The following is a 23,026-nucleotide window of genomic DNA, read 5'->3' as shown; positions in this document are numbered from 1 at the left end:
TCACATTTGGATGTTTTCATTACATTAGACTGAGAGAAAACACCAAAAGCAAAGATAAAGCTCAAAATCTCACAATAATTGCATGAAAAGCTGTGTTTTTTGCCTGCAGTGTCTAGTCTTATCAATCTCTCACACTACAGAGAGACAGAACTGGAAGTGTTCAATCCTCGTGAGTGAATCAGACAGAAACCAGCATCAAACGTCATGCACAGATCCACAGCTCCACTTAGAAACACAAGCATTAATAAAGAGCATCGTACCGGTCTGTCCAGCCTCAGCACTGAAGACTTTCCTGGCTCGTAGTCAAATATGCTCCTGGGTTCAGCGCGGTACTTCCTGGTGTCCACTTTCTTGTCAGGGGGCTCCCACTCACTCCTGCAGGGAGAAACAGACAGAAGAGGAGGAGGAGGAGGAGGAGGAGGAGGAGGAGGAGGTGAGTCGCTTGGCAACCGGCAAGGGCACGTTCCAATACACGCAGCGTATGCTTTTAAAGACACGCCGTACACCTCTGATATAAAAACACTGTAATCAATTAATACACAGTGATGAAAATATTCTACAATATTTAGACATAAATCAGAATGACTATTTTTCATTATTTTATTTTAATATCATTTATAAGTATACATGTTAGCAACACTTAATGACAACAGGCAGATTTTTATACATGTATAGAATTGAGACATAAATGTGAGTGTGTGTGTGTGTGTGTGTGTGTGTGTGTGTGTGTGTGTGTGTGTGTGTGTGTGTGTGTGCGTGTGTGTGCGTGTGTGTGCGTGTGTGTCTGTGTGTGTCTGTGTGTGTCTGTGTGTGTCTGTGTGTGTGTCTGTGTCTGTGTGTGTGTCTGTGTGTGTGTCTGTGTCTGTGTGTGTGTCTGTGCATGTGTGGATTCATAAATGTGCAGTTCAGTTTCTAGCTAAATAATTTTTCCATGAAATATGTCCCAAGAGATAAGATTTTTTGCAGTTTTCGCGAATCCACCAGAAGCCACTGTGTATGGTTTTTCAGATCTCAAATTTCTCTCACGAGTGCCAATTGCGCCTGCTCTTCTCACATAAATCCACCAGAGGCCGCTGTTGACTGACTGAATGACTGACTGACTGACTAATCAACTGAACCACCATCCTCCCCTAAACCCAACCAATAGTGTTTTCAAAAGCACCAATTGACCAGTGCCCACTTACCTAAACTCAATCCAGCAATCCAGAAAAAGAAAAGGCCTCGGCTGATTTTACCAAGTTTTAACCTGTAACTTACTCGTTTATTAAATTTTTTGAGAGGGTGCTCGCTGCAGAGCCATTTGAGCAGAGCTGAGCTCCAGCGAGGGGGAGCATGAGCTCTCGTTCTGCCTCCTGTAAGCTGTTTTAATGCGTACACCAACCCAACCCCTAACCATACCCCCAGTGACATCACTCGTAGAAGAAGTGCAAAAAAGGTGGAGCTCAAGCTCAAGCTCCCCCTCGCTGGAGCTCAGCTCGCCCAAATGGCTCTGCAGCGAGCACCACTTGAATTTTTTTGCTTCTGTTTTTTGTCTTACCCGCTTTCTGGAATCATTCTTTGCAAAACCATGTCTTCATGGTCAACTCCTCTCTGCGTCTCAAGTCCACAAATGTACATGCCAAGCTACTGAGCATAGTGGAAACAGCGGGAAAGCCGTCCATACAGAGGTAAGCTGTCAGCTGGTAGTGCAAAAAGCTGCCTGAATCATACCGACCCATATTGTTTGTTTCAAAGACGAAATGCAGCCATATGTACATCTGGCTACATAATTTGTGATCTACAGATACGTTTTCAGAATGAGTAGGATTCCTTCATTGATTTTCTTTTCGGCTTAGTCCCTTTATTAATCTGAGGTCGCTACAGCAGAATGAACCGCCAACTTATCCAGCACATGTTTTACACAGCGGATGCCCTTCCAGCTGCAACCCATCACCAGGAAACATCACACACACACATACACTACGGTCAATTTTAGCATACCCAATTCACCTATACCACATGTCTTTGGACTGTGGGGGAAACCGGAGCACACAGAAACCCAAGCTAACATGGGGAGAACACGTAAACTCCACACAGTAATGTAAACTGACACAGCCGAGGCTCGAACCAGAGACTTTCTTGCTGTGAGGCAAACGTGCTACCCACTGCGTCGCCAGAAATAGAATTAATTTTTAATTAAATTATTAACTTTTAATTCTTAAAATACCAAAGTATTTATAAATATTTTTAGTATTAACAGTATTTATATCATATTTTTCTCATGATCTATGTTGAATCTGTATCAGTTTTTTATTGTGTCTTTTTCCAGTATGATAAAACATGCTAATCTCCTTTTATAATTTTGAAATCTGATAACTTTTTTTTTCAATAATCTCAAACATTTTAGGTTTCACTTTACTCTATAAATCTAAAAATATTATTTTCTCAGATACAAGGCAAAGCCGCCGTGTGGTAATAAATTCTCTGCTGGTGAACACTGATGACTAAAATAAACAGGTAACATCTATATATAAGCCATTGTGAATTTTAACAGCAAACAGTAAAATCTGTAAGCCCGCACATGCTTGTCAGAGCAGGATGACAAATGGTAAAATACTTCCAATATTAAAGACTTGAAGAAATGTCATCATGTCTATGTTGAGCAACACCAGCACTGTGCAAGAACTCACACTCTCATATGAAAGCTCCAGAACAGCACTCAATAAATGTGCTGGAATCATCTTCATAAATCATGAGTTTTGTTTGCTCACCTCTGAGGTTTGAGTGAAGATGTTCGTGTTGGCACAGGCTGCTGTCCTCTGGAGCTCCCCATGTCCACAGCACTCCTGGAGCGAGGAACTGTCCGAACTTTAAAATAACAGAAATTAGAACTACACAAACACTTCTTCACTTTATATAAAAACATGTATTCTTCTCTATTTTCCAGAAAATAATTTGCAAGGGGTTGAGTTTGCATTTTAAAGAGAAAGAAGTTGTTCAAGTCACCTCATTTCATTCATATATAATGTGAAATAGGTGAACAAAATCTTTACCTTTACATACATTCTAAACATATTATTACTCAAATATTTCAAGTCCTCAAAACATAAAAAATAGGGTTGAACATATAGTATTAATACGCAAAAACAAGACTAAATTTTTTACTTGTCTATCCAATATACTTGTTTATTCAAAATACTTGTCTAAATAAATGTGTATTCATATCAATACTTGTCTACTTGTGCTACATTTCAATACGAACGTGTATCCAATTTTTTTGTCTATTCAAAATTGTGGGAGAATCTCTCATCAAAGAATGATCTTTATTTTAAACAAAACAAACAAATCATCATTGTTAGTTTATTCAGAATGGCGATTTAAATTTTGGGTGATTAAAAGCAGCATCTGGAAAATACAGTAGCCTATGTTTTGTTTTTCACTTACCATCCTCACCACCATTTGAAGGTCTATCATCTGGAAAAGGAAGAAAAGACTTGTTACACTAAATAATTGATAATAATAATGAAAAAGACAACACATGACAACATGTTTATAAAATATTTGGAAAACATGGAACTTACAGTATTGCATTCATATCAAACACATTCCTAAGCAGTTTGTTGCGTGTGCCCTATATGAGTTTCTCTGAAAGGTTATCAAAACATCTAACACTGAGTAAGTTTAAATTAAAGGGATTCGTGCGATAGAAATAATTATCAGGTAAACAACAGATCCACGACAAGGCCTCTTTATTTCCTCACACCAGCAGATGGCGCTACAAACCAGCGGTGTGTTTTTCTCATGCTGGAACATTATGTTAGCCGTTCTAGCAAATACTACTACTACTACTACTACTACTACTAATAATAATAATAATAATAATAATAATAATAATAATAATAATAATAATAATAATAATAATAGTTTTCATCATACTTTCACAGTTGATTTATTAAATTATAATTGTAAATATTTTGTATTACAAACTTTCTAAAATACTCTGATAAATATGCAAATAAAGCGCAACATGTTCTTATTTCTAGCACAGAAATCTAAGAGTCTAAATCTAAACGTTTTTTTTTTTTTTTTTTTTTTTTTTTTTACATATTTTAGTCAAATGTTTTACAAAGGGAATTTGGGGAATTGATTGTTTATCATTCCACAGTTTAAAAACAATACTCCAAATGAATAAATTAATAAGTAAATATATATATTATTATATATTGTTGAACAAAATGTGTTATTTAATTATTATATGTTTATGCACATATCCCTTTCTAATAACCTTCAGGATACATCTATGAATGCAACTGTGAAGTCTGGTGTTTGTAAGATCTACTGAAGTGGAAAAATATGGAGTGAAGTAGCGGGGGAAAAAAACTCAATTTGACAAAACAGCCTTCAAACATATATTGTAACTGACATTAACAGACATTGATAATGTGCTACAAACATAACACTTAAAAGTTTATTTTAAATGTTGTTATCACATTAGACAGAAAAATAAAGCACTTTATAAAAAGTCTGCTGTCTTTTACTTTACAGTTTTACTCAGTGGCACAGTTTACATTTGCACAACAGTTATTGCATTTCTCAAAACAATTAGTCATCTGTGCACATCATAGTAGCAGTTTCTCATTCCTTCCAACAAATTGCATTGCTTTTGGACATGCATCAATTGCTTTTATACAACTAACTGCTGTTTTATAAAATTATCATTTGCTTATGTCATGCTAGTCAAAATTAACTACACATGTGAATGCTGAATAGTTATTCCAAATTACCCGAATAGTCCTAATTTCATTACTTTAGTCATTACATACAAAAATGTTAAACTAGTTGTCAAAATCTGTCAAGCTAATTTTATAACAAATTTAAATATTTTTTTCCTGAAAATGTCTTCTATATTGAACAATTTCATGAATGATTTACAGACCTATGTATGTATAGGTTCCGTTCCAATACTGAAATGTTGTATACAGTTGTGCACAGCTCTATCCAAAGGAAGTTTATGTTTGTTGTAAATAAGGGTGTATTTATTATTTTGCACAACGCTGTGCATAAATTAGAATTGCAAAGAGCATATGCAGTAAAAATGTGAAACATACATATTCAGTGTCTTGTACTCAGATACCTTACTAAATGCAGTGATGTCTAACTTCAGTGTAGTTTTTAAAAGGCTGTGCAAATAGTATATAGTGCTGTCTTGAGCATTTTCAGGAAGTGTCACCAAAATCTGACTTTTTTGCATTGGAAAAACTTACAGGGTAAACTATCATAATGAAAACATGACAAAGCCATTTGACTATCTTGTTCATAATGGTGTCAGGACTTTTCATCTTGATGGCACTGAATACTTGCTTTTGAGGAATGAGCTCTCCATTTTGAGCAAGTGACATGCTGTTGCGGGTTTTCAACTATAGGTTTTGCAGTTTCTACTAATAGTTTTGAGAAATTAATTAACTGTTGCGCAAATGTAAATAGTGTTGTCAAAAATGCACTAAAGCGACTAAGAAAAACTGTAAATGACAAGACGTTTTCACCACATTAGGCATTTTAATGGCGATTACTTAGTAAATACAGGCTGAATTGAATACTTTAGAGCAGCTCATGTCTAATTTTGCATTCTTCAGAATCCATTAGGTTTGTTGTGGCTTCTTTAATAATTTAGATTAGCGGTTCTCTAAAAGCACAGCTATGAAACACATCACAGGAAGCTCTTAAAATGAAAGTGATCAATCTATGAGATTTAAATACATGGTGTGGAAAGTGTGGTGAAAATAGCTCTATAACCACAGCTCACCTTGAGTGATGCTACTTTAGTACAATCAATTCGCTGACACTGTATAAATCAGCTGCTATTGAATATTGGGATTTGTGAAGGAATGGACGGAAGATTGAGGTAAATTCATCATCACAAGGCTAAAATTGATCAATTTTTAAGTAACTGCAAAAGTCATAAATGTTTTTTAATGAATATGTTTCACATATATTAACGCCATTTGTAATGTTATGACAGACAGACAGACAGACAGACGGACGGACGGACGGACGGACGGACGGACGGACGGACGGACGGACGGACGGACGGACGGACTGACGGACGGACGGACGGATGGATGGATGGATGGATAAATGAAGATAAAGATAGATAGACAGACAGACCGACCGGCAGACCGACAGACAGACAGATGGACGGATGGATAGACGGACAGACGGATACATGATACATGGAGATATAGACAGACAGACAGACAGACAGACAGACAGACAGACAGACAGACAGATAGATAGATAGATAGATAGATAGATAGATAGATAGATAGATAGATAGATAGATAGATAGATAGATAGATAGATAGATAGATAGATAGATAGATAGATAGATGGATGGATGGATGGATGGATGGATGGATGGATGGATGGATGGATGGATGGATGGATGGATGGATGGATGGATGGATGGATGGATGGATGGATGGATGGATGGATGGATGGATGGATGGATAAATGAAGATAAAGATAGATAGACAGACAGATCGACAGACCGACCGGCAGACCGACAGACAGACAGATGGACGGATGGATAGACGGACAGACGGATACATGATACATGGACAGACAGACAGACAGACAGACAGACAGACAGACAGACAGACAGACAGACAGACAGACAGACAGACAGACAGACAGATAGATAGATAGATAGATAGATAGATAGATAGATAGATAGATAGATAGATAGATAGATAGATAGATAGATAGATAGATAGATAGATAGATAGATAGCATGATAGACTGATAGATTGATTCTCAAATCAAATATATTATATTTCTATAAAAGATATAATCATCAACAAAAATAAAATTGGTTTGTTATTAAAGATCAGATAATAACTATTTCTAATATACCTCTGCTTCTCAGGGGCCTGTCATTGGTCTCTGGGAATATGTAGGTGGGACGATATGGATTTTCTTCAACAGGCTCTGAATTTAAGGTGGATGAAAGACAAAACACACTGACAAAGATGAATACACACATATATACATGACTGAGATATGACCGGGACATATTCACACACAATACAATGAAAACTGTTAAATGCATGTCATTTCCACAGAGCATCTTTACCTGGGACTTTGTGAATCTGTTTGAACATGTTTCTGTACCAGTCCTTCGAGAGCTCAGTGTTCTAGAAGAAGAAATGGTGGTTTATTTATAGTGGCCTACACAAATATTTGTACCCTTGGTAAATCTGAGCCTAAACATTCTGGTCTCATTGTAAGAACAAACAATTGCAAACCCAGCACAAATTTACCAAAAATACTGGCACCCCTACAAATAACATTGCTAAATATTTTTAATAGTGCTGTCAAAAGATTAATCAAGATTAATTGTATCCTAAATTAAACTGTTTGAGGAAACACATAAGCCAATCTTACTTGTACTGTAAAAACGATTCATGTTTTCCTATTATATTCCATATCCATATCCAAGCTTGCATACTTTGTGATTCACAAGTTACGGTTGTGAATTGCATTACGACTACAACTACTATAACAATTACAGCTGGAGAACTACAGAAGTTAGTTGGATCTAAAAGTTAAAAAGTCTCCAAAACTACAAATTCGACATCAGCATCTTGAGCACTAGAAGCGGGTGCTTCTTACCCGTACTGGGACTCTGGGTGGCTGGACGGCTGGACGTTCAGACAGTCTCATTGTTTTTCCCTCCATGTCTGCTGGAGTCTCAAATGAAGGTCTGTTCTGGATGATGGCACGACCTTGATACAGGCCACTGCCCTGCTCTGCCACAGCTTCTGAAACGCATAAGCACAAACACTGGGAATAAACTACGAAAACACATCATGAGATACACAATGGCCACATTAACTTCAAAGGTATCATTGAAGAATTTAGAGGGATTGTTCAAACAAAAAATAAAAACTGCTTTTAATAGACTCACTTGCTGGTTACTCTTATTTTCCAGCAACAAATAAAAATGTATTTACCTATAGATGAAACCATGGGCCTCGGTGATCCATAAAATGCAAGTGAATGGCTACAGGCACTTGCAGACTCAAAAAACAGCAAACACTGTACTGTAGATGCACAACTAAATTAAAACCAGTGACTTCTTGATTTCAGCATTGCATCATTTACAGGCATTTTCATTAAAATATTTCAGTATATTAAAAAAAAAACAATTCAATTCAATTGCAGCTTATTGTAGATGAAGGTCTAAAAATTGAAACTTGCTTCAGTCCAGTTTTCACAGTTGAAGTTCAGTTTAGTTCAGTTCAGTGTAACTTAAATGCTACTGCTGAAAGCCAAAACACTGAAGAGCAAATCCAACAGTATATATATCAGTATATATTGTAGACCTGTGCAAGTTGTTATTTCTTGATTTATTTAATCAAAATTACTTCCCTTACCACTTCGCCACCTTAGAATTGTAAGGTTCTATCTGACATTCTTGTCAAAATTGAATTATTCATATTCTTTTTAAATGACAACTTATTTACTTTATGTGATGTTTTTGTTCAAGTTGTTTACATTTCATTTATTCATTCATTTTCTTATCGGCTTAGGCCCTTTATTAATCTGGGGTTGCAGTTCACAGCGGAATGAACTGCCAACTAATCCAGCATATGTTGTACGCAGCGGATGCCCTTCCAGCTGCCACTCATCTCTGGGAAACATCCATACACACTAATTCAAACTTATACACTATGGACAATTTAGCCTACCCAATTCACCTGTACCGAATGTCTTTGGACTTGTGGGGGAAACCAGAGGACCCGGAAGAAACCCACACAAACGCAGGGAGAACATGTAAACTCCACACAGAAACACCAACTGACTCAGCCGAGGCTCGAACCAGCGACCTTCTAATATATATACTTATATTAAGTATGAAATGTTTTAATTTGTGTATAATCAGTGAAACTTTTTCAGTGTTTATAAAACTTTGTCAAACAACTCATTTGTGAATTGTCTGTTTTCTTTTAAAGTCTTTAAATTTGATATTAAGCTTTGAAGGGCAAATAATGAATTTAATTCATGGGGTCTTAATTACAACAATAAATATTACCATATTAATTACATAGAATTAACATCTGCACTGGACAAAATATTTAGCACAACCTTATACTGTATGCTTAATTTGATCAAGAAAAAAATCTTCATCCTGAAACATTACATCAATGTTATAGAAAGTGTTACGTTTCACGTATGTTTTGTTGTATTTTTGTTTTCTGCTCTGCGCTCTTCTCTCTCTCTCTCTCTCTCTCTCTCTCTCTCTCTCTCTCTCTCTCTCTCTCTCTCTTGTTGTGGTCCTATCCTGTTTCAGGTGTGCTACGGTTTTGTTTCTACATTTTTCTTTGTTCAGTCAGTTTAGTGGGTTGGGGTTTAGTTAGTTCGTTTTGTTATATTTATTTCTTTGTTTTGGCAACACTCCTATTTTTCTTTAGTTAATTCAATTATTTAAAAAAATACAATTATCTTCCATCTTACATTGTTTAACATTATTCATTAATAAATACTTACTGTTTCACTCATCAAGCGTATGCGTCTTCTCCTCATTCACCCAGCATCAATAGACTCACTGATTGTTACGTATCATCCCTTTAATTATTTAACATCATAAACACGTAACATTCAATGGTGGCAGCGGTGGGATGTTCCTTTATTGGAATATCCTTAATTTTGGATGAGCATTGTGAGATTTATTGTTGCTGGTGAATAGGAGAAATTTTTGTGAACAGGAAGGTTTGATTAAAGAGCAGGTGTCTGCGTTATTGTGAGTCAGACAAACTTATCACGAGTATGGCTGAATTTGATTTGGAACATTTTATTAACGCACCGACTATTGAACAATTAGATAAATGCAGAAAGGATGATTTAATTCGCGTCGCGGAGCACTTTAAAATTAAGGTTTCTAAACAGCAGTTAAAACGAGAAATTAAGAGCGTTGTGGTGCACAATTTGGGTGAACTGGGTGTGTTGCAGTTGGCTGCTGAGAGTCAGCAAAGTTTACATGGCGATGACGTCTGCACTCTTCATTCTGGTGGTGAGGAGGCGAGCGAAGCTGCTGCGGAGGAGGCTTCTAAATCCAAAGCAGGTTTGCCACCTTTCGAAACTTTTTCTCCGACTTTGGTTGAGTCTGGAGGTGACGCGCGTTTTAAATTGCGTTTGGCAAAAGTCCAAATGGAAGAGCGGCACAAGATAGAGTGGCACAGCGTCACGCTGAGATGGAGTTGCGCCTTGAAATTCGTCGCCTTGAGATCGAGGCTGACAAAGAAGTCAAGCTGCGTGAACTTGAGATAAAGGCTGCTAAAGACACACCAGTTTCACCAGGGCAAGTACCACCTGTGCAAGCTACCACTTCTACGACTGGATCAGGATTCTCGAGTAGTACATTTGACGTGAGTAAACATATTCCTCTTGTTCCTCAATTTAGAGAGTCGGAGGTCGACTCGTATTTCAATGTTTTTGAACGAGTTGCGTCTGCGTTGCACTGGTCTAAAGAAATCTGGCCTCTGTTGTTACAATGCAAATTATCAGGAAAAGCTCAAGAAGTGTGTGCTGCTCTGTCCTTAGAGGACAGTTTAAATTATGACGTTGTTAAAGCTGCAGTTTTGAGAGCTTATGAGCTCGTACCCGAAGCATATCGTCAGCGTTTCCGAAATCATAAAAAAACCGCTAATCAGACATTCGTAGAGTTCGCAAGAGAAAAATGTGTGCTATTTGATAAATGGTGCACATCTAGTAAAGTGTCGAATTTCCAAACGTTGCGTGAATTAATCTTGTTGGAAGAATTTAAAAGTTGTGTGCCCGATCGTGTTGTCGTTTATTTAAACGAACAGAAAGTAACTTCATTATCTGAAGCTTCAGTTCTCGCTGATGAATTTGCACTGACTCACAAGAATGTGTTCACCCCTGCTCGTGTTGAAAAAACACTCGTAACTTCCATTTCGAAAAGTCCGACCCGTTTCAAAAATCCGACGGTAAAAACCGGTGAAGAAAGAGCCTGTTTCTACTGCCATAAAATAGGACATTTAATAAGTGACTGTGTTTTATTAAAGCGTAAGCAACAAAGTGCTGTTCCTAAAAGTGTTGCTTTTGCAAAGACAATTGATGTTGGTGAAACCCCGGCAGTTTCTGATAGGCTGGATGCAGATCCAGGTTATAAGCCTTTTCTTCTGGAAGGTTTTGTGTCCGTGGATAAATCCACGAGTCCGGTTAAAATAACCATCCTCCGTGATACCGGCGCGATGATTTCGTTTATTGCTGCTGACGTTTTACCACTTTCGGATGAGACATTTTGTGGAAGCCATGTATTAGTGCGAGGGATTGAGATGGGTGTTACGAAAGTTCCACTTCATGAAATTTACCTGCAATCTGATTTGTTTACTGGCTCTGTAAAAGTTGGTGTGCGTGAAAATTTGCCTGTGCCCAGTGTATATTTTATTCTTGGCAATGATCTTGCTGGCGGTAAATTCATGCCAGTTTTAGAGGTGTGTGAGAAACCCGTGATGTCTGATCATTCGGATGAATTGAAAGTAGATTATCCTGATGTCTTTCCTGCGTGCGCCGTTACGCGAGCGCAAGCCCGTAAATTCGCTGATGCGGATGATCTAGCTTCGACTTTTATAGCGCCTAGCTTTGAGAACGATGTGTTGATGACTGAGAACAAAAGTGATGATAGATGCGATGTTCAAGATACCAAGCGTGATCTAAAATTGCAAGTGACTAGAGAAAAGATTATTGCAGCACAACAAGAAGACGGCTCTTTGGGCAATATCTTTTCTTTAGTTGTTCCGATGGAAGTTGCCAATAGAAGAAAAATAGCTTTCTATATTGACAATGGTTTACTGATGCGTAAGTGGTGTCCCGACATTACTAATGAATGGGCAGTCGTAAATCAAATTGTCATTCCTCTGTGTTACAGGCAAATGGTACTCTCCCTGGCTCATGATCACGATCTTTCTGGACATTTAGGCATTAAGAAAACTTACCAACGAATTTTGAAGCATTTCTTTTGGCCGAGATTAAAGTCGGATGTAGAGAAATTTTGTAGAACATACAAGGCATGTCAGTTTTCAGGTAAGCCGAACCAAGTAATTCCACGAGCACCACTAGTTCCAATCATAGGTGAACCTTTTTCACATGTCATAGTTGATTGTGTTGGTCCTCTGCCCAAGACAAAGGCTGGAAACCAATATTTATTAACTATCATGTGTACGGCGACGCGGTTTCGCGAAGCTATTCCGCTGCGGAAAATCACTGCGCCTGTGGTGGTAAAAGCACTAGTGAAGTTCTTTTCAACTTTTGGTTTACCTCGAGTAGTTCAAACTGACCAAGGTACGAATTTTCTTTCAAAACTGTTTGCACAAGTACTGAAGACTTTAAATATCTCTCATAGAACATCCAGTGCGTATCATCCAGAGAGCCAAGGCGCTTTAGAACGGTTCCACCAGACGTTGAAGTCAATGCTTCGTAAATACTGCATGGACACAGAGAAAGATTGGGACGAGGGTACACCTTTAGTTTTGTTCGCGATTAGAGAAGCAGTTCAGGACAGTCTTGGTTTCAGCCCGGCACAGTTAATATTTTCTCACTCCGTTCGAGGACCGCTTAAGGTACTCGAAGAAAATATACTATCACCTGTGACAAGTGCTAAAACGAATGTTTTAGATTATGTGAGCAAATTTCGTGAAAGACTACACCAAGCTTGTTCATTTGCAAAAGAGTCGTTAGTGAACGCTCGGATCACTATGAAAAAGAAATTTGACCGTGCATCTGTTTTGCGTAATTTCAACGAAGGTGACCAGGTATTAGTATTGTTGCCTGTTGTTGGTTCTGCTTTTTCTGCACGTTTTGCTGGCCCTTACACAGTGATTAAAAAATTGAGTGATACCGACTATGTGATTTACACGCCCGACCGCCGAAAAAAGTCCCGTGTCTGTCACATAAATATGTTGAAAGCTTATCACTCTAGAGCAGTGGTTCTCAAACTGTGGTACGCGTACCACTAGTGGTACGCGGGCTTCCTCCTAGTGGTATGCGGAGGAATCGCCAAATAATGAAATAAACAATTAACACTTTTAATCCTTTGATGCGTACTATAACATCGATGTGATCAGCATTTTCTGTTTAGTGAAGCGTACGATCACAGCTCTGTGCTTAGAGTGTTTATTTTAGTGCATTGTGTCATAAACTTCGGAAACATATTCAGCAGCTTAAGAATTGATTCTGAAGCGTAATTTGACTGACATGAAAAGTAGCCAATCACAGTCGACCTTGTCTAGTTTTGCGTGAAACGTAAGGGCGGGACAAAGGTTTTCTGTGTTGCAGAGACAGAGAAAACAACTTAAAAACAAATGTTTTGTTGGAATAATGCTTCTCGGATGTTTTCACTATAGAAATGTCTAGCAGAGTATAAAACCGCGGACATATTTCCTGCCTATTTTATGATCTTCATACACGTTTCGCCCTACGACAGCGAGTCGACTCGCCTCTGACCTGTCACTCCTCTATACATTCTGAATGGCGGCGCGGGACTGGAGTTATTGCGCAATTACTCATTTCTGCAAATGTGGCGAGTGCTTTATTTTATCACGAGAGCGCATTCATGTACGCAAATCGCTAAAACAGACATGCGAGCTCTTAAATATGCTTTTTTCAAATGAACTGCAAGTGCTCTCATGATCGCCTGCGTGCTCAGATTGAATACAATCGCGATCTTTCCACTATTAAAGTAGACATTATTTATCTTTGCTCCTTGACTAAATTTAGTCAAAAGTATTCAAAGTTATCAAGTATTTAGAAACAGATTGATGCATAATCGATTACAATGCTAATGGTCTTCTTGTTTGGCTGTGTTGTAAAGTGAAACTTACTTTTAGCAAAGGTGGTATTTTTTTATTTCTTTACGACAAAATAATTATGCTGGAAATGTTTCTGGATGAGGTATTTGTGTGATTTATACATTCAGCTGTATTCTGATCTGTCCTAAAGCATTACAGGTCAAAGCAATCCGTTGTTACTTATTGTTTATTTATCAAAATGAACAATAAGGCTCTTAAAGCACTGCTTTGATAAATGTACTGTTGTCATATTTCAAATACCTCAAGTAAAATGAAGTCATTTGTTTTATTTTTAAACTGACAATGTACTTGTATTTTTTTACAGTTTCTATTTTAGATTAGGTTAAATGTAAAATAAAATCTCCATGTGATGTACAGCTATTTAAGAAAATAAATTTGCCATATTGTAAAGAAAAATAGTGTAAAATATGCAAATAAAAGGCTAAATTTAAATCTTTTTACCATATACTTTAATTTAACCTTTCAAAGCTTAAAAATATTGTTTAAAAATGGGCAAAAACTGTCTTGATGGCCTTAAAGATTATGTGGTAGTTTTACCAGTGCTATTGAAAAAGATTAATTGTCATGAAAGAAAAAATCGGTCATACTTCCTTTGTTAGTGCAAGTTCCTATACATGTAGCTTTGGGATTTAAGCAATTAAACCATTCAATCAGGTTTACACTTAAAAAAAGTGATTTCATAATAAAAATCAGATTTTTTTAACTAGTACTTTTTAAAAGAGTACTTTGTACTTTTACCTAATATTAGTATTATTTACTAAAATTTGTGTTATTTTAGCAGTGTAATAGTATTTTTACTTGAGTACAAAAAAGATTTTACAAGCATTTAGTGCAGGTTTATTATATTATTAATATATGGTTAATAAATATTATTATTATTATTATTATTATTATTATTATTATTATTATTATTATTAATGGTTTTTATTTGTATCTATTCCTATATAATGTTTTATGTGTTGCTGACAATACATTTCAGGTCTTCAATACATAGCATGTCAGTCTTGAAAAAAATAGGTGCTGGAATTGATTTTCATTAGGCTGTCCCTGTATGAACCCTGTCATGTGTACATTTAACATATATTTCAAGATTTATCTGAAAGTGTATGAATATGACATTTATCCTATATTTATGAGATCCAAGCAACATTTCCAACTTTTGATGAATAGGCTACTATGAAAACTTTAGATTTAAGTACAGCAGTTTTCTTTTTACTTTTTAAGAACAGTGCCATTTTTTAATGAACTTTTAAAAGCACATTTTAACTAAAACGTTTTTTTTTTTTTTTTTTACCTGCAAGCACAGTTAATGTTCAGACTATTTAAAATGTTTAAAGTGACTGATAATAATACATATTCTTAATAATAGAAATTAATCTGCATCGTTTTTACCAATGTGCACACCTGTAGCTGCTTAATTAGGCCTACGTCGCTATTTTTTAATACTGGTTAAAAAATAGCGTCGTAAGGTGGTACTTGGAGAGACAACTTTTTTCTAAGGTGGTTCTTGGTGAAAAAAGTTTGAGAACCACTGCTCTAGAGAGTCTATCCGTATAGATCAAAAAGAAAATGAAACTGATTTTTCCACTACTGCTCTGGTATCTGAAGTTCTTTATTCTGAGTCTAACTCATCTGAAGATGATGGAGTGATTGTGCGTCACGATTATCAGCAGTGCGCCCGACTTTCTAATTCTGAAGTTCTTGCTGACCTTGATTCTCATTTACATCTACCCGATTCACAGAGTAATGATATCAAAGAGTTAATCAGTTCTTTTCCAATGATTTTCAGTGATGTGCCATCCTGTACTTCAGTCTTACAACATGACATCGATGTGGGAAATGCTAGACCGATTAAACAGAATGCGTATAGAGTGAATGCTGCGAAACGCGCCGTGATGAAAGCCGAGGTTGATTATTTGCTGAACCATGGTTTGGCAAAACCGAGTTGTAGTCCATGGAGTTCACCATGTTTACTGGTAACGAAAAGTGACGGTACCGCTAGATTTTGCACTGATTACAGAAAACTTAATGCTGTGACTGTTCCTGACTGTTTTCCTCTTCCGCGCATGGAAGATTGTGTGGATAATATTGGTTCCGCGAAATTTGTCAGTAAATTGGATTTATTAAAAGGGTTCTGGCAAATACCACTCACAGCTTGTGCATCTGATTTATCTGCTTTTGTGACTCCAGATAATTTTACGCAATATTGCGTAATGGCTTTCGGCATGCGTAACGCGCCAGCCACATTTCAGAGACTTATAAATTGTGTGTTAGCTGGAGTTGAAAACTGTAATGCATACTTGGATGATGTCGTGATTTATTCCCATAGCTGGGCGAATCATATTTCCACTCTCAGGGAAGTGTTCATGCGTTTCGAGAAGGCATCTCTCACGGTGAACTTGGCTAAATGTGAGTTCGGACAAGCTACTATCACGTATTTAGGTAAGGAGGTGGGTCATGGTAAAGTGAAACCGGTGAACGCGAAAATAAATGCCATTGCAGAATTCCCCATTCCTACTACGCGTAAAGAACTGCGTCGATTTTTAGGAATGGCAGGATATTATCGCAATTCTGTAAGAATTTCTCGACCGTTGCGAATCCGTTAACATCACTGCTTAGTCCATCCTGCAAATTTGCATGGTCTGATGATTGTCAGCAGGCATTTGAGAATATTAAAGCTCTCTTATGTAGCGCACCTGTGTTGGCCGCACCAGATGTCACGAAACCTTTTACGTTGGAGATTGATGCGAGCGCTGTTGAAGCAGGTGCAGTGCTCAGTCAAGAAGACGCCCGTGGCATTGAGCATCCAGTATGTTATTTTTCTCGCAAACTTAACAAGCATCAAGTAAACTATTCGACCATTGAGAAGGAAACTTTGGCATTGTTAATGTCTTTGCAGTTTTTTGATGTGTATGTGAGTTCAAGTGGTTTTCCAGTCACTGTGTTTACTGACCACAATCCTCTAGTGCAGTGGTTCTCAAACTGTAGTGGTACGCGGGCTTCCTTCTAGTGGTACACGGAGGAACCGCTGAATAATGAAAGAAACAATTAACACTTTTAATCCTTTAATGCGTAATGTAACATCGATGTGATCAGCATTGGCTGTTTTGTGAAGCGTACGATCACAACGCTGTTGCTTAGAATGTTTATTTTAGTGCATTGTGTCATAAGCTGCTATAAATCAGTTTCCGAAGTTTAAGAATTGATTCTGAAGCGTGATTTGACTGACATGAAAAGTAGCCAATCACAGTCGACCTTGTCTAGTTGCGTGAAACGTAAGGGCGGGACAAATGCTTTCTGTGTTGCAGAGACAGAAAAAACAACTTAAAAAGAAATGTTTTGTTGGAATAATGCTTCTCGGATGTTTTCACTATCGAGATGTCTAGCAGAGTAATTAAACCGCGGACATATTTCCTGCCTTTTCGATGATCTACAAACACGTTTCGCTCTCCGACAGCCAGTCGACGCCTCTGACCTGTCACTCCTCTAAATACAGTCTGAATGGCGGCGCGGGAATGGAGGTATTGCGCAATAACTCATTTCTACAAATGTGGCGAGTGCTTTATTTTAACACGAGAGCGCATTCATCTACGCAAATCGCTAAAACAGATATGTGAGCTCTTAAATAGGCTTTTTTTTAATGAACTGCAAGTCCTCTCAGGATCGCCTGTGTGCTCAGATTGAATACAATCGCGATCTTTCCACTATTAAAGTAGACATTATTTATCTTTGTTCCTTTACTAAATTTAGTCAAAAGTATTCAAAGTTATCAAGTATTAGGAAATAGATTGATACATGATCGATGACAATGCTAATGGTCTTCTTATTTGACTGTGTTGTGAAGTGAAACTTACTTTTAGCAAAGGTGTATATTTTTTTTTCTTTACGACAAATTAATTATGCTGGAAATGTTTCTGGATGAGGTATTTGTGTGATTTATACATTCAGCTGTATTCTGATCTGTCTTAAAGCATTACAGCTTAAAGCAATCCGTTGTTACTTATTGTTTATTTATCAAAATTAACAATAAGGCTCTTAAAGCACTGCTTTGATAAATGTAGTGTTGTCATATTTTAAATACCTCAAGTAAAATGAAGTCATTTGTTTTATTTTATTTTTTTTACTGACAGTGTACTTGTATTTTTTTTTTAAAGTTTCTATTTTAGATTAGGTTAAATGTAAAATAAAATCTACATGTGATGTACAGCTTTTTAAGAAACAAATTTGCCATATTGTAAAGAAAAATAGTGTAAAATATGTAAATAAAAGGCTAAATTTAAATCTTTTTACCATATACTTCAATTAAACCTTTCAAAGCTTGTAAATATCGTTTAAAAAAATTGGCAAAAAGTGTCTCTAAGGCCTTAAAGATTATTTGGTAGTTTTACCAGTGCTATTGAAAAAGATTAATTGTCATGAAAGGAAAAATCGACCATACTTTCTTTGATAGTGCAATTTCCTATACATGTAGCTTTGGGATTTAAGCAATTAAACCATTCAATCAGGTTTCCACGTAAAAAAGTGATTTCATAATGAAAATCTGATTTTTTTTCCAAAAGTAACCAACTAGTACTTTTTAAAAGAGAACTTTGTACTTTTACCTAATATTAATATTATTTACTAAAATTTGTGTTATTTTAGCAGTGTAATAGTATTTTTACTTGAGTACAAAAAAGATTTCTCAAGCATTTAGTGCAGGTTTACTATATTATTAATATATGATCAATAAATATTATTTTTTTATGTTTTTTATTTGTATCTATTCCTATGCAATGTTTTATGGGTTGCTGAGAATACTTTTCAGGTCTTCAATACATAGCATGTCAGTCTTGAAAAAAAAAATAGGTGCTGTAATTGATTTTTCATTAGGCTGTGCCTGTATGAACCCTGTCATATGTACATTTAACATATTTCAAGATTAGTCTGAAAGTGTAGGAATGTGACATATAGCCTATATTTATAAGGTCCAAGCAACATCTCCAGCTTTTGATGAATAGGCTACAATGAATACTTTAGATTTAAGTACAGCAGTTTTCTTTTTACTTTTTAAGAACAGCGCCATTTTTTAATGAACTTTTAAAAGCACATTTTAACAAAAACTTTTTTTTTAAATCTGCAAGCACAGTTAATGTTCAGACTATTTCAAATGTTTAAAATGAATGATAATAATACATATTCTTAATAATAGGAATTAATCTGCATCGTTTTTAAACTGTGCACACCTGTAGCTGCTTAATTTGGCCTACGACGCTATTTTTTAATACTGGTTAAAAAATAGCGTCGTAAGGTGGTACTTGGAGAGACAATTTTTTTCTAAGGTGGTACTTGGTGAAAAAAGTTTGAGAACCACTGCTCTAGTGTTTTTAGGCAAAATGTACAACCATAACCAGAGACTGATGCGTTGGTCCTTGGTGACCCAAGGATATAACCTGGTTATCAAACACAAGAGGGGGTTCGAGAACATCATTGCTGATGCGCTGTCCAGAGCTGGTATTGTTGGAGACTTGGAGTGAGTAAATTATATGCATTGCAATGTATATAATTTTTTTTGAGGAGGGAAGTGTTACGTTTCACGTATGTTTTGTAGTATTTTTGTTTTCTGCTCTGCGCTCTTCTCTCTCTCTCTCTCTCTCTCTCTCTCTCTCTCTCTCTCTCTCTCTCTCTCTCTCTCTCTCTCTCTCTCTCTTGTTGTGGTCCTATCCTGTTTCAGGTGTGCTACCATTGGTCGGGTGAGCTGTCATTCACCTTCGTCACTAAATCGGCGCGCCAATAAGGATCGGGTCCGCGCAGTATAAAACCGGTGCGCTTGCGCTGTTCTGGAGGAGCGCTTGGCCTGCCAATCTCCTCACATTCTCCTCACAATTCTAGCATTTCGAGCAGCTTAGTAAAATTTTGTATTAGTTAGTTTTTGGAGGCGTTGCCACATGTGTACTTGTGTTTGGAAGTTAAGAAGTTTAGTTAAGCTACGTGCTGAAGATTACGGTTTTGTTTCTACATTTTTCTTTGTTCAGTCAGTTTAGTGGGTTGGGGTTTAGTTAGTTCGTTTTGTTATATTTATTTCTTTGTTTTGGCAACACTCCTATTTTTCTTTAGTTAATTCAATTATTTAAAAAAATACATTTATCTTCCATCTTACATTGTTTAACATTATTCATTAATAAATACTTACTGTTTCACTTATCAAGCGTATGCGTCTTCTCCTCATTCACCCAGCATCAATAGACTCACTGATTGTTACGTATCATCCCTTAATTATTTAACATCATAAACACGTAACAAAAGCAAAAATGTAACTTTCTCAATCATCAACATTTTGTTACAACACCAATTTATTTATTTATGTGTATTGAATTAATAAGCAGACTGATTTTCTGTATTTTTTTAAAGTAATGCTTCAATTAATGATCTACCAGACAGAACCTTATTATTTCAAGTGGAAAATTACTTTCTTGAATTAGAAGCTTCTATCTGCATTTGCCCTGTTTTTATTTTTACCCCAATTTGCAAATTGAACAGAACTTTGATCCTTTACATTAAGAATATATTTAAGCTCTCTGCCATGTTAATGTATGAAAGAGAACTGTTACACACATATTGTTTGCTATATGAAATGCAAAACTTCAAAGCTCAATATCTCAAAATCATTTAGAAAACTAGTAGAACCTTATAATTCCAATGCAACAAATTGTATCAACATATCTTCCCTGATCCTTTTTATTGACAGTGGACAGGACAACCTGTCAGTCACATGAGATTCGCAAATAACCACAATCTTACCATCTAATCAATTTCTAATGGACAACGTTAAGTTCCATCTTACCACACAAAAAAATGTTTCATAGCAGCTTTGATAACACCTACAGAGATCTTGTCCATCAAATCACAGATGCCATTGACTTAACTCAAATAGCTGGAAAAAATGATCAAATGCATTTAGTTGTGTATCATGATTTGATACTTTACTTCTGATGTCCCACCTGAGGTATAGTGAGGCTGGTACTGTATTTACCTCTGTTGTGCTGCAGCAGGACGATTGTAGGGTTGACGCTGCTGGTGGGAGGGAATGAAGAGGACACTTTGGCTGATGAGTTAAAAGCACTCGGCTGATCAAGGCAGGACGTGAGCTGAAACTGACTCTCACTTACAGCAGAATCCTGCTGAGGAGACACACACGACTTCAGTGACACATGCTGGATGTAAGCTAATATAGACAACTTTAAATTTCCCAGGATTCCCCTTTGAGTGAGGATTTACATAGATTTTGCATTCACTGAGCATCTCTCCCAAGCAAATGACTTTCACAAAGATTCATCTGCAATGCTGCTGAAGACAATAACAATTGCACAATAACACTTCATTTGATTACTTCTAATTGTGTCTCATATAGAATGTCATCAAAACCATGTGTTTTAATGATTAGTTTATAAAAACCTGTATTAAAAATAACTAAACAGGTAGTGTTACTTTTATATTTAAATTATATCCCAGAATGTATTCATATCTTTATTCTATTTAGTAATTATTAATCATCATTAATTAATTAAATCATTAATCACATTTTCATTTTAGTTTGAGTCATTTTGCGTTTGTTGTTTAGCCCTAGTTTTATTTCATTTAGTTTCTATTTAGTGTTAGTTTTGGTCATTTTACTTAGTTAGCTTCAACTTTATTTAGATTCAATCAGCTGCAAAGGCAACATTTTCATTTGTTGCATGTTTTCCAGTTAATATTAATATTTTATTCATTCAAATTTTTCACTAACAAAACTTATCATTATTTTAATGGAATTAATTAGTACAGCAGATAGTAATTTAATGAATGCATAAAGTGATTATGGTACCTTGACCTCGGTTGCTTCACCTTTAGATACTATAAATTTAACTTGATATTGAAACTGTAATTTCCATTAAAAAAAAAAGTAGTAGCAGCTAGCTCAATTCTGTAATTTATATGACCAACATCATTTCATCAACTAAAAAATGTCAATAGAAGTCACTCTGTTAAACTGTTTAATATCAAAAGCTGTCAAAGCAGAGAGCGAGGTCACATCATGCAGTTTAAGAGCATTTTTTTATCTTAAACTGGGAAATTTTTAATTGAATATAAAATAGGTCTAGAAATGTCATCTTCCTTTTAAAATATTGGAAACATTTAAGTCTCTACACTTTAAATGGCTTAAAAATTGAGGAGTTCCTCAGAGTCATCTCTGTTTAATTAGCACTTATAATAGCTTCTAAATTACATTTTTGCAAGACAGCCAAGAATTGCTAACAAAGAAGAGGCTCAGACATGGTGACTCACCTTAGTCGGTGTCTCATTGACTTGAGTTGAATTTAAATCAGCTCTGGTGTTGTTTACACTTCTCTCAGCCAGACTTGTTTCTGTGGCATCTCCATTGACCGTACCAATCCATCCACCTGCAACAAACCCAAACAGTTTGCATTCTCATAGGATCTGTGCATCTCCAAGGAACTTCTTACAACCTAAAAAGGCATAAATGTGAAGTAAAGCTGCCTGCAATTGGCAGCGATGCTGTTTGTTTCCAGCACAAACCACAATTTATGCCACAACAAGATTCCTTAATCCTCCATTAAGCGAATCACCAGCCAGAATCTGTCAGAACTGAACCACACAGAAAGTCTTCCTCCACAGAGATGCTAATTTATGACTGGAAAAAAACGAGTCTCTGAACTTTGTCACGAGAACAAGGGGACCATTGAACCCACTGTAAGAAGTGTTTGTTCCAATGGCCTTTTTATTCAGGCACAACAACAATTAAGGCATCTCTCCCAAGTGCTGGCAGGCGGCCATGATAGTTCCACCATAGAGATGGAGAAAACGTCCACGCAGAAGGTCCCCATTTCCAGAGCTCAAAGTGGGTGTAAACAAAAGGCATCTTTGATTGTCCCCTGTTAATATGAACAGTTATTTGAGCAATGAAGCTGACTGTCAAACAATGCTGTTCATGTTTCAAGTGAATACAGTATTTTCTGTATGATTTACAGCACAGTTTAGATCTGTTTGGAAAATAACCACATAATCCCCATTGACTGTCAAAATAATGTGTCAAGAGGACGTTTTAGAAAGCACCACTCCTATAAATAGAGATTTATCCAGTTAATAATTACTTTTTAGTGTGCATGTTTTGTAGCTAC

The 23,026-nt window shown here is 36.4% G+C and overlaps 1 protein-coding gene across 50 annotated transcripts in view; it reads right to left on the bottom strand.

The window, feature by feature from the left end:
* sorbs1 (sorbin and SH3 domain containing 1) overlaps positions 1 to 23,026 on the bottom strand; it is a 103,498-nt gene that overhangs the window by 49,570 nt on the left and 30,902 nt on the right. For 22 of the 50 annotated variants that reach the window (XM_068213034.2, XM_068213039.2, XM_068213043.2 and 19 more), the window contains exons 5-12: positions 22,173 to 22,288; positions 20,881 to 21,028; positions 7,651 to 7,799; positions 7,112 to 7,172; positions 6,892 to 6,966; positions 3,424 to 3,453; positions 2,751 to 2,847; positions 261 to 375 (exon numbers count right to left, since the gene is read on the bottom strand). In XM_068213034.2, coding sequence (XP_068069135.2) covers positions 261 to 375; positions 2,751 to 2,847; positions 3,424 to 3,453; positions 6,892 to 6,966; positions 7,112 to 7,172; positions 7,651 to 7,799; positions 20,881 to 21,028; positions 22,173 to 22,288 — 791 coding nt within the window. The remainder of the gene's footprint in view (positions 1 to 260; positions 376 to 2,750; positions 2,848 to 3,423; positions 3,454 to 6,891; positions 6,967 to 7,111; positions 7,173 to 7,650; positions 7,800 to 20,880; positions 21,029 to 22,172; positions 22,289 to 23,026) is intronic. The other 28 variants (XM_068213035.2, XM_073920804.1, XM_073920808.1 and 25 more) reach the window with 3 other exon arrangements.

The sequence above is a fragment of the Danio rerio genome, chromosome 13 (assembly GCF_049306965.1).
Source record: "Danio rerio strain Tuebingen ecotype United States chromosome 13, GRCz12tu, whole genome shotgun sequence".
NCBI lineage: Eukaryota > Metazoa > Chordata > Actinopteri > Cypriniformes > Danionidae > Danio > Danio rerio.
This window is presented reverse-complemented; position numbering and strand designations above follow the sequence as displayed.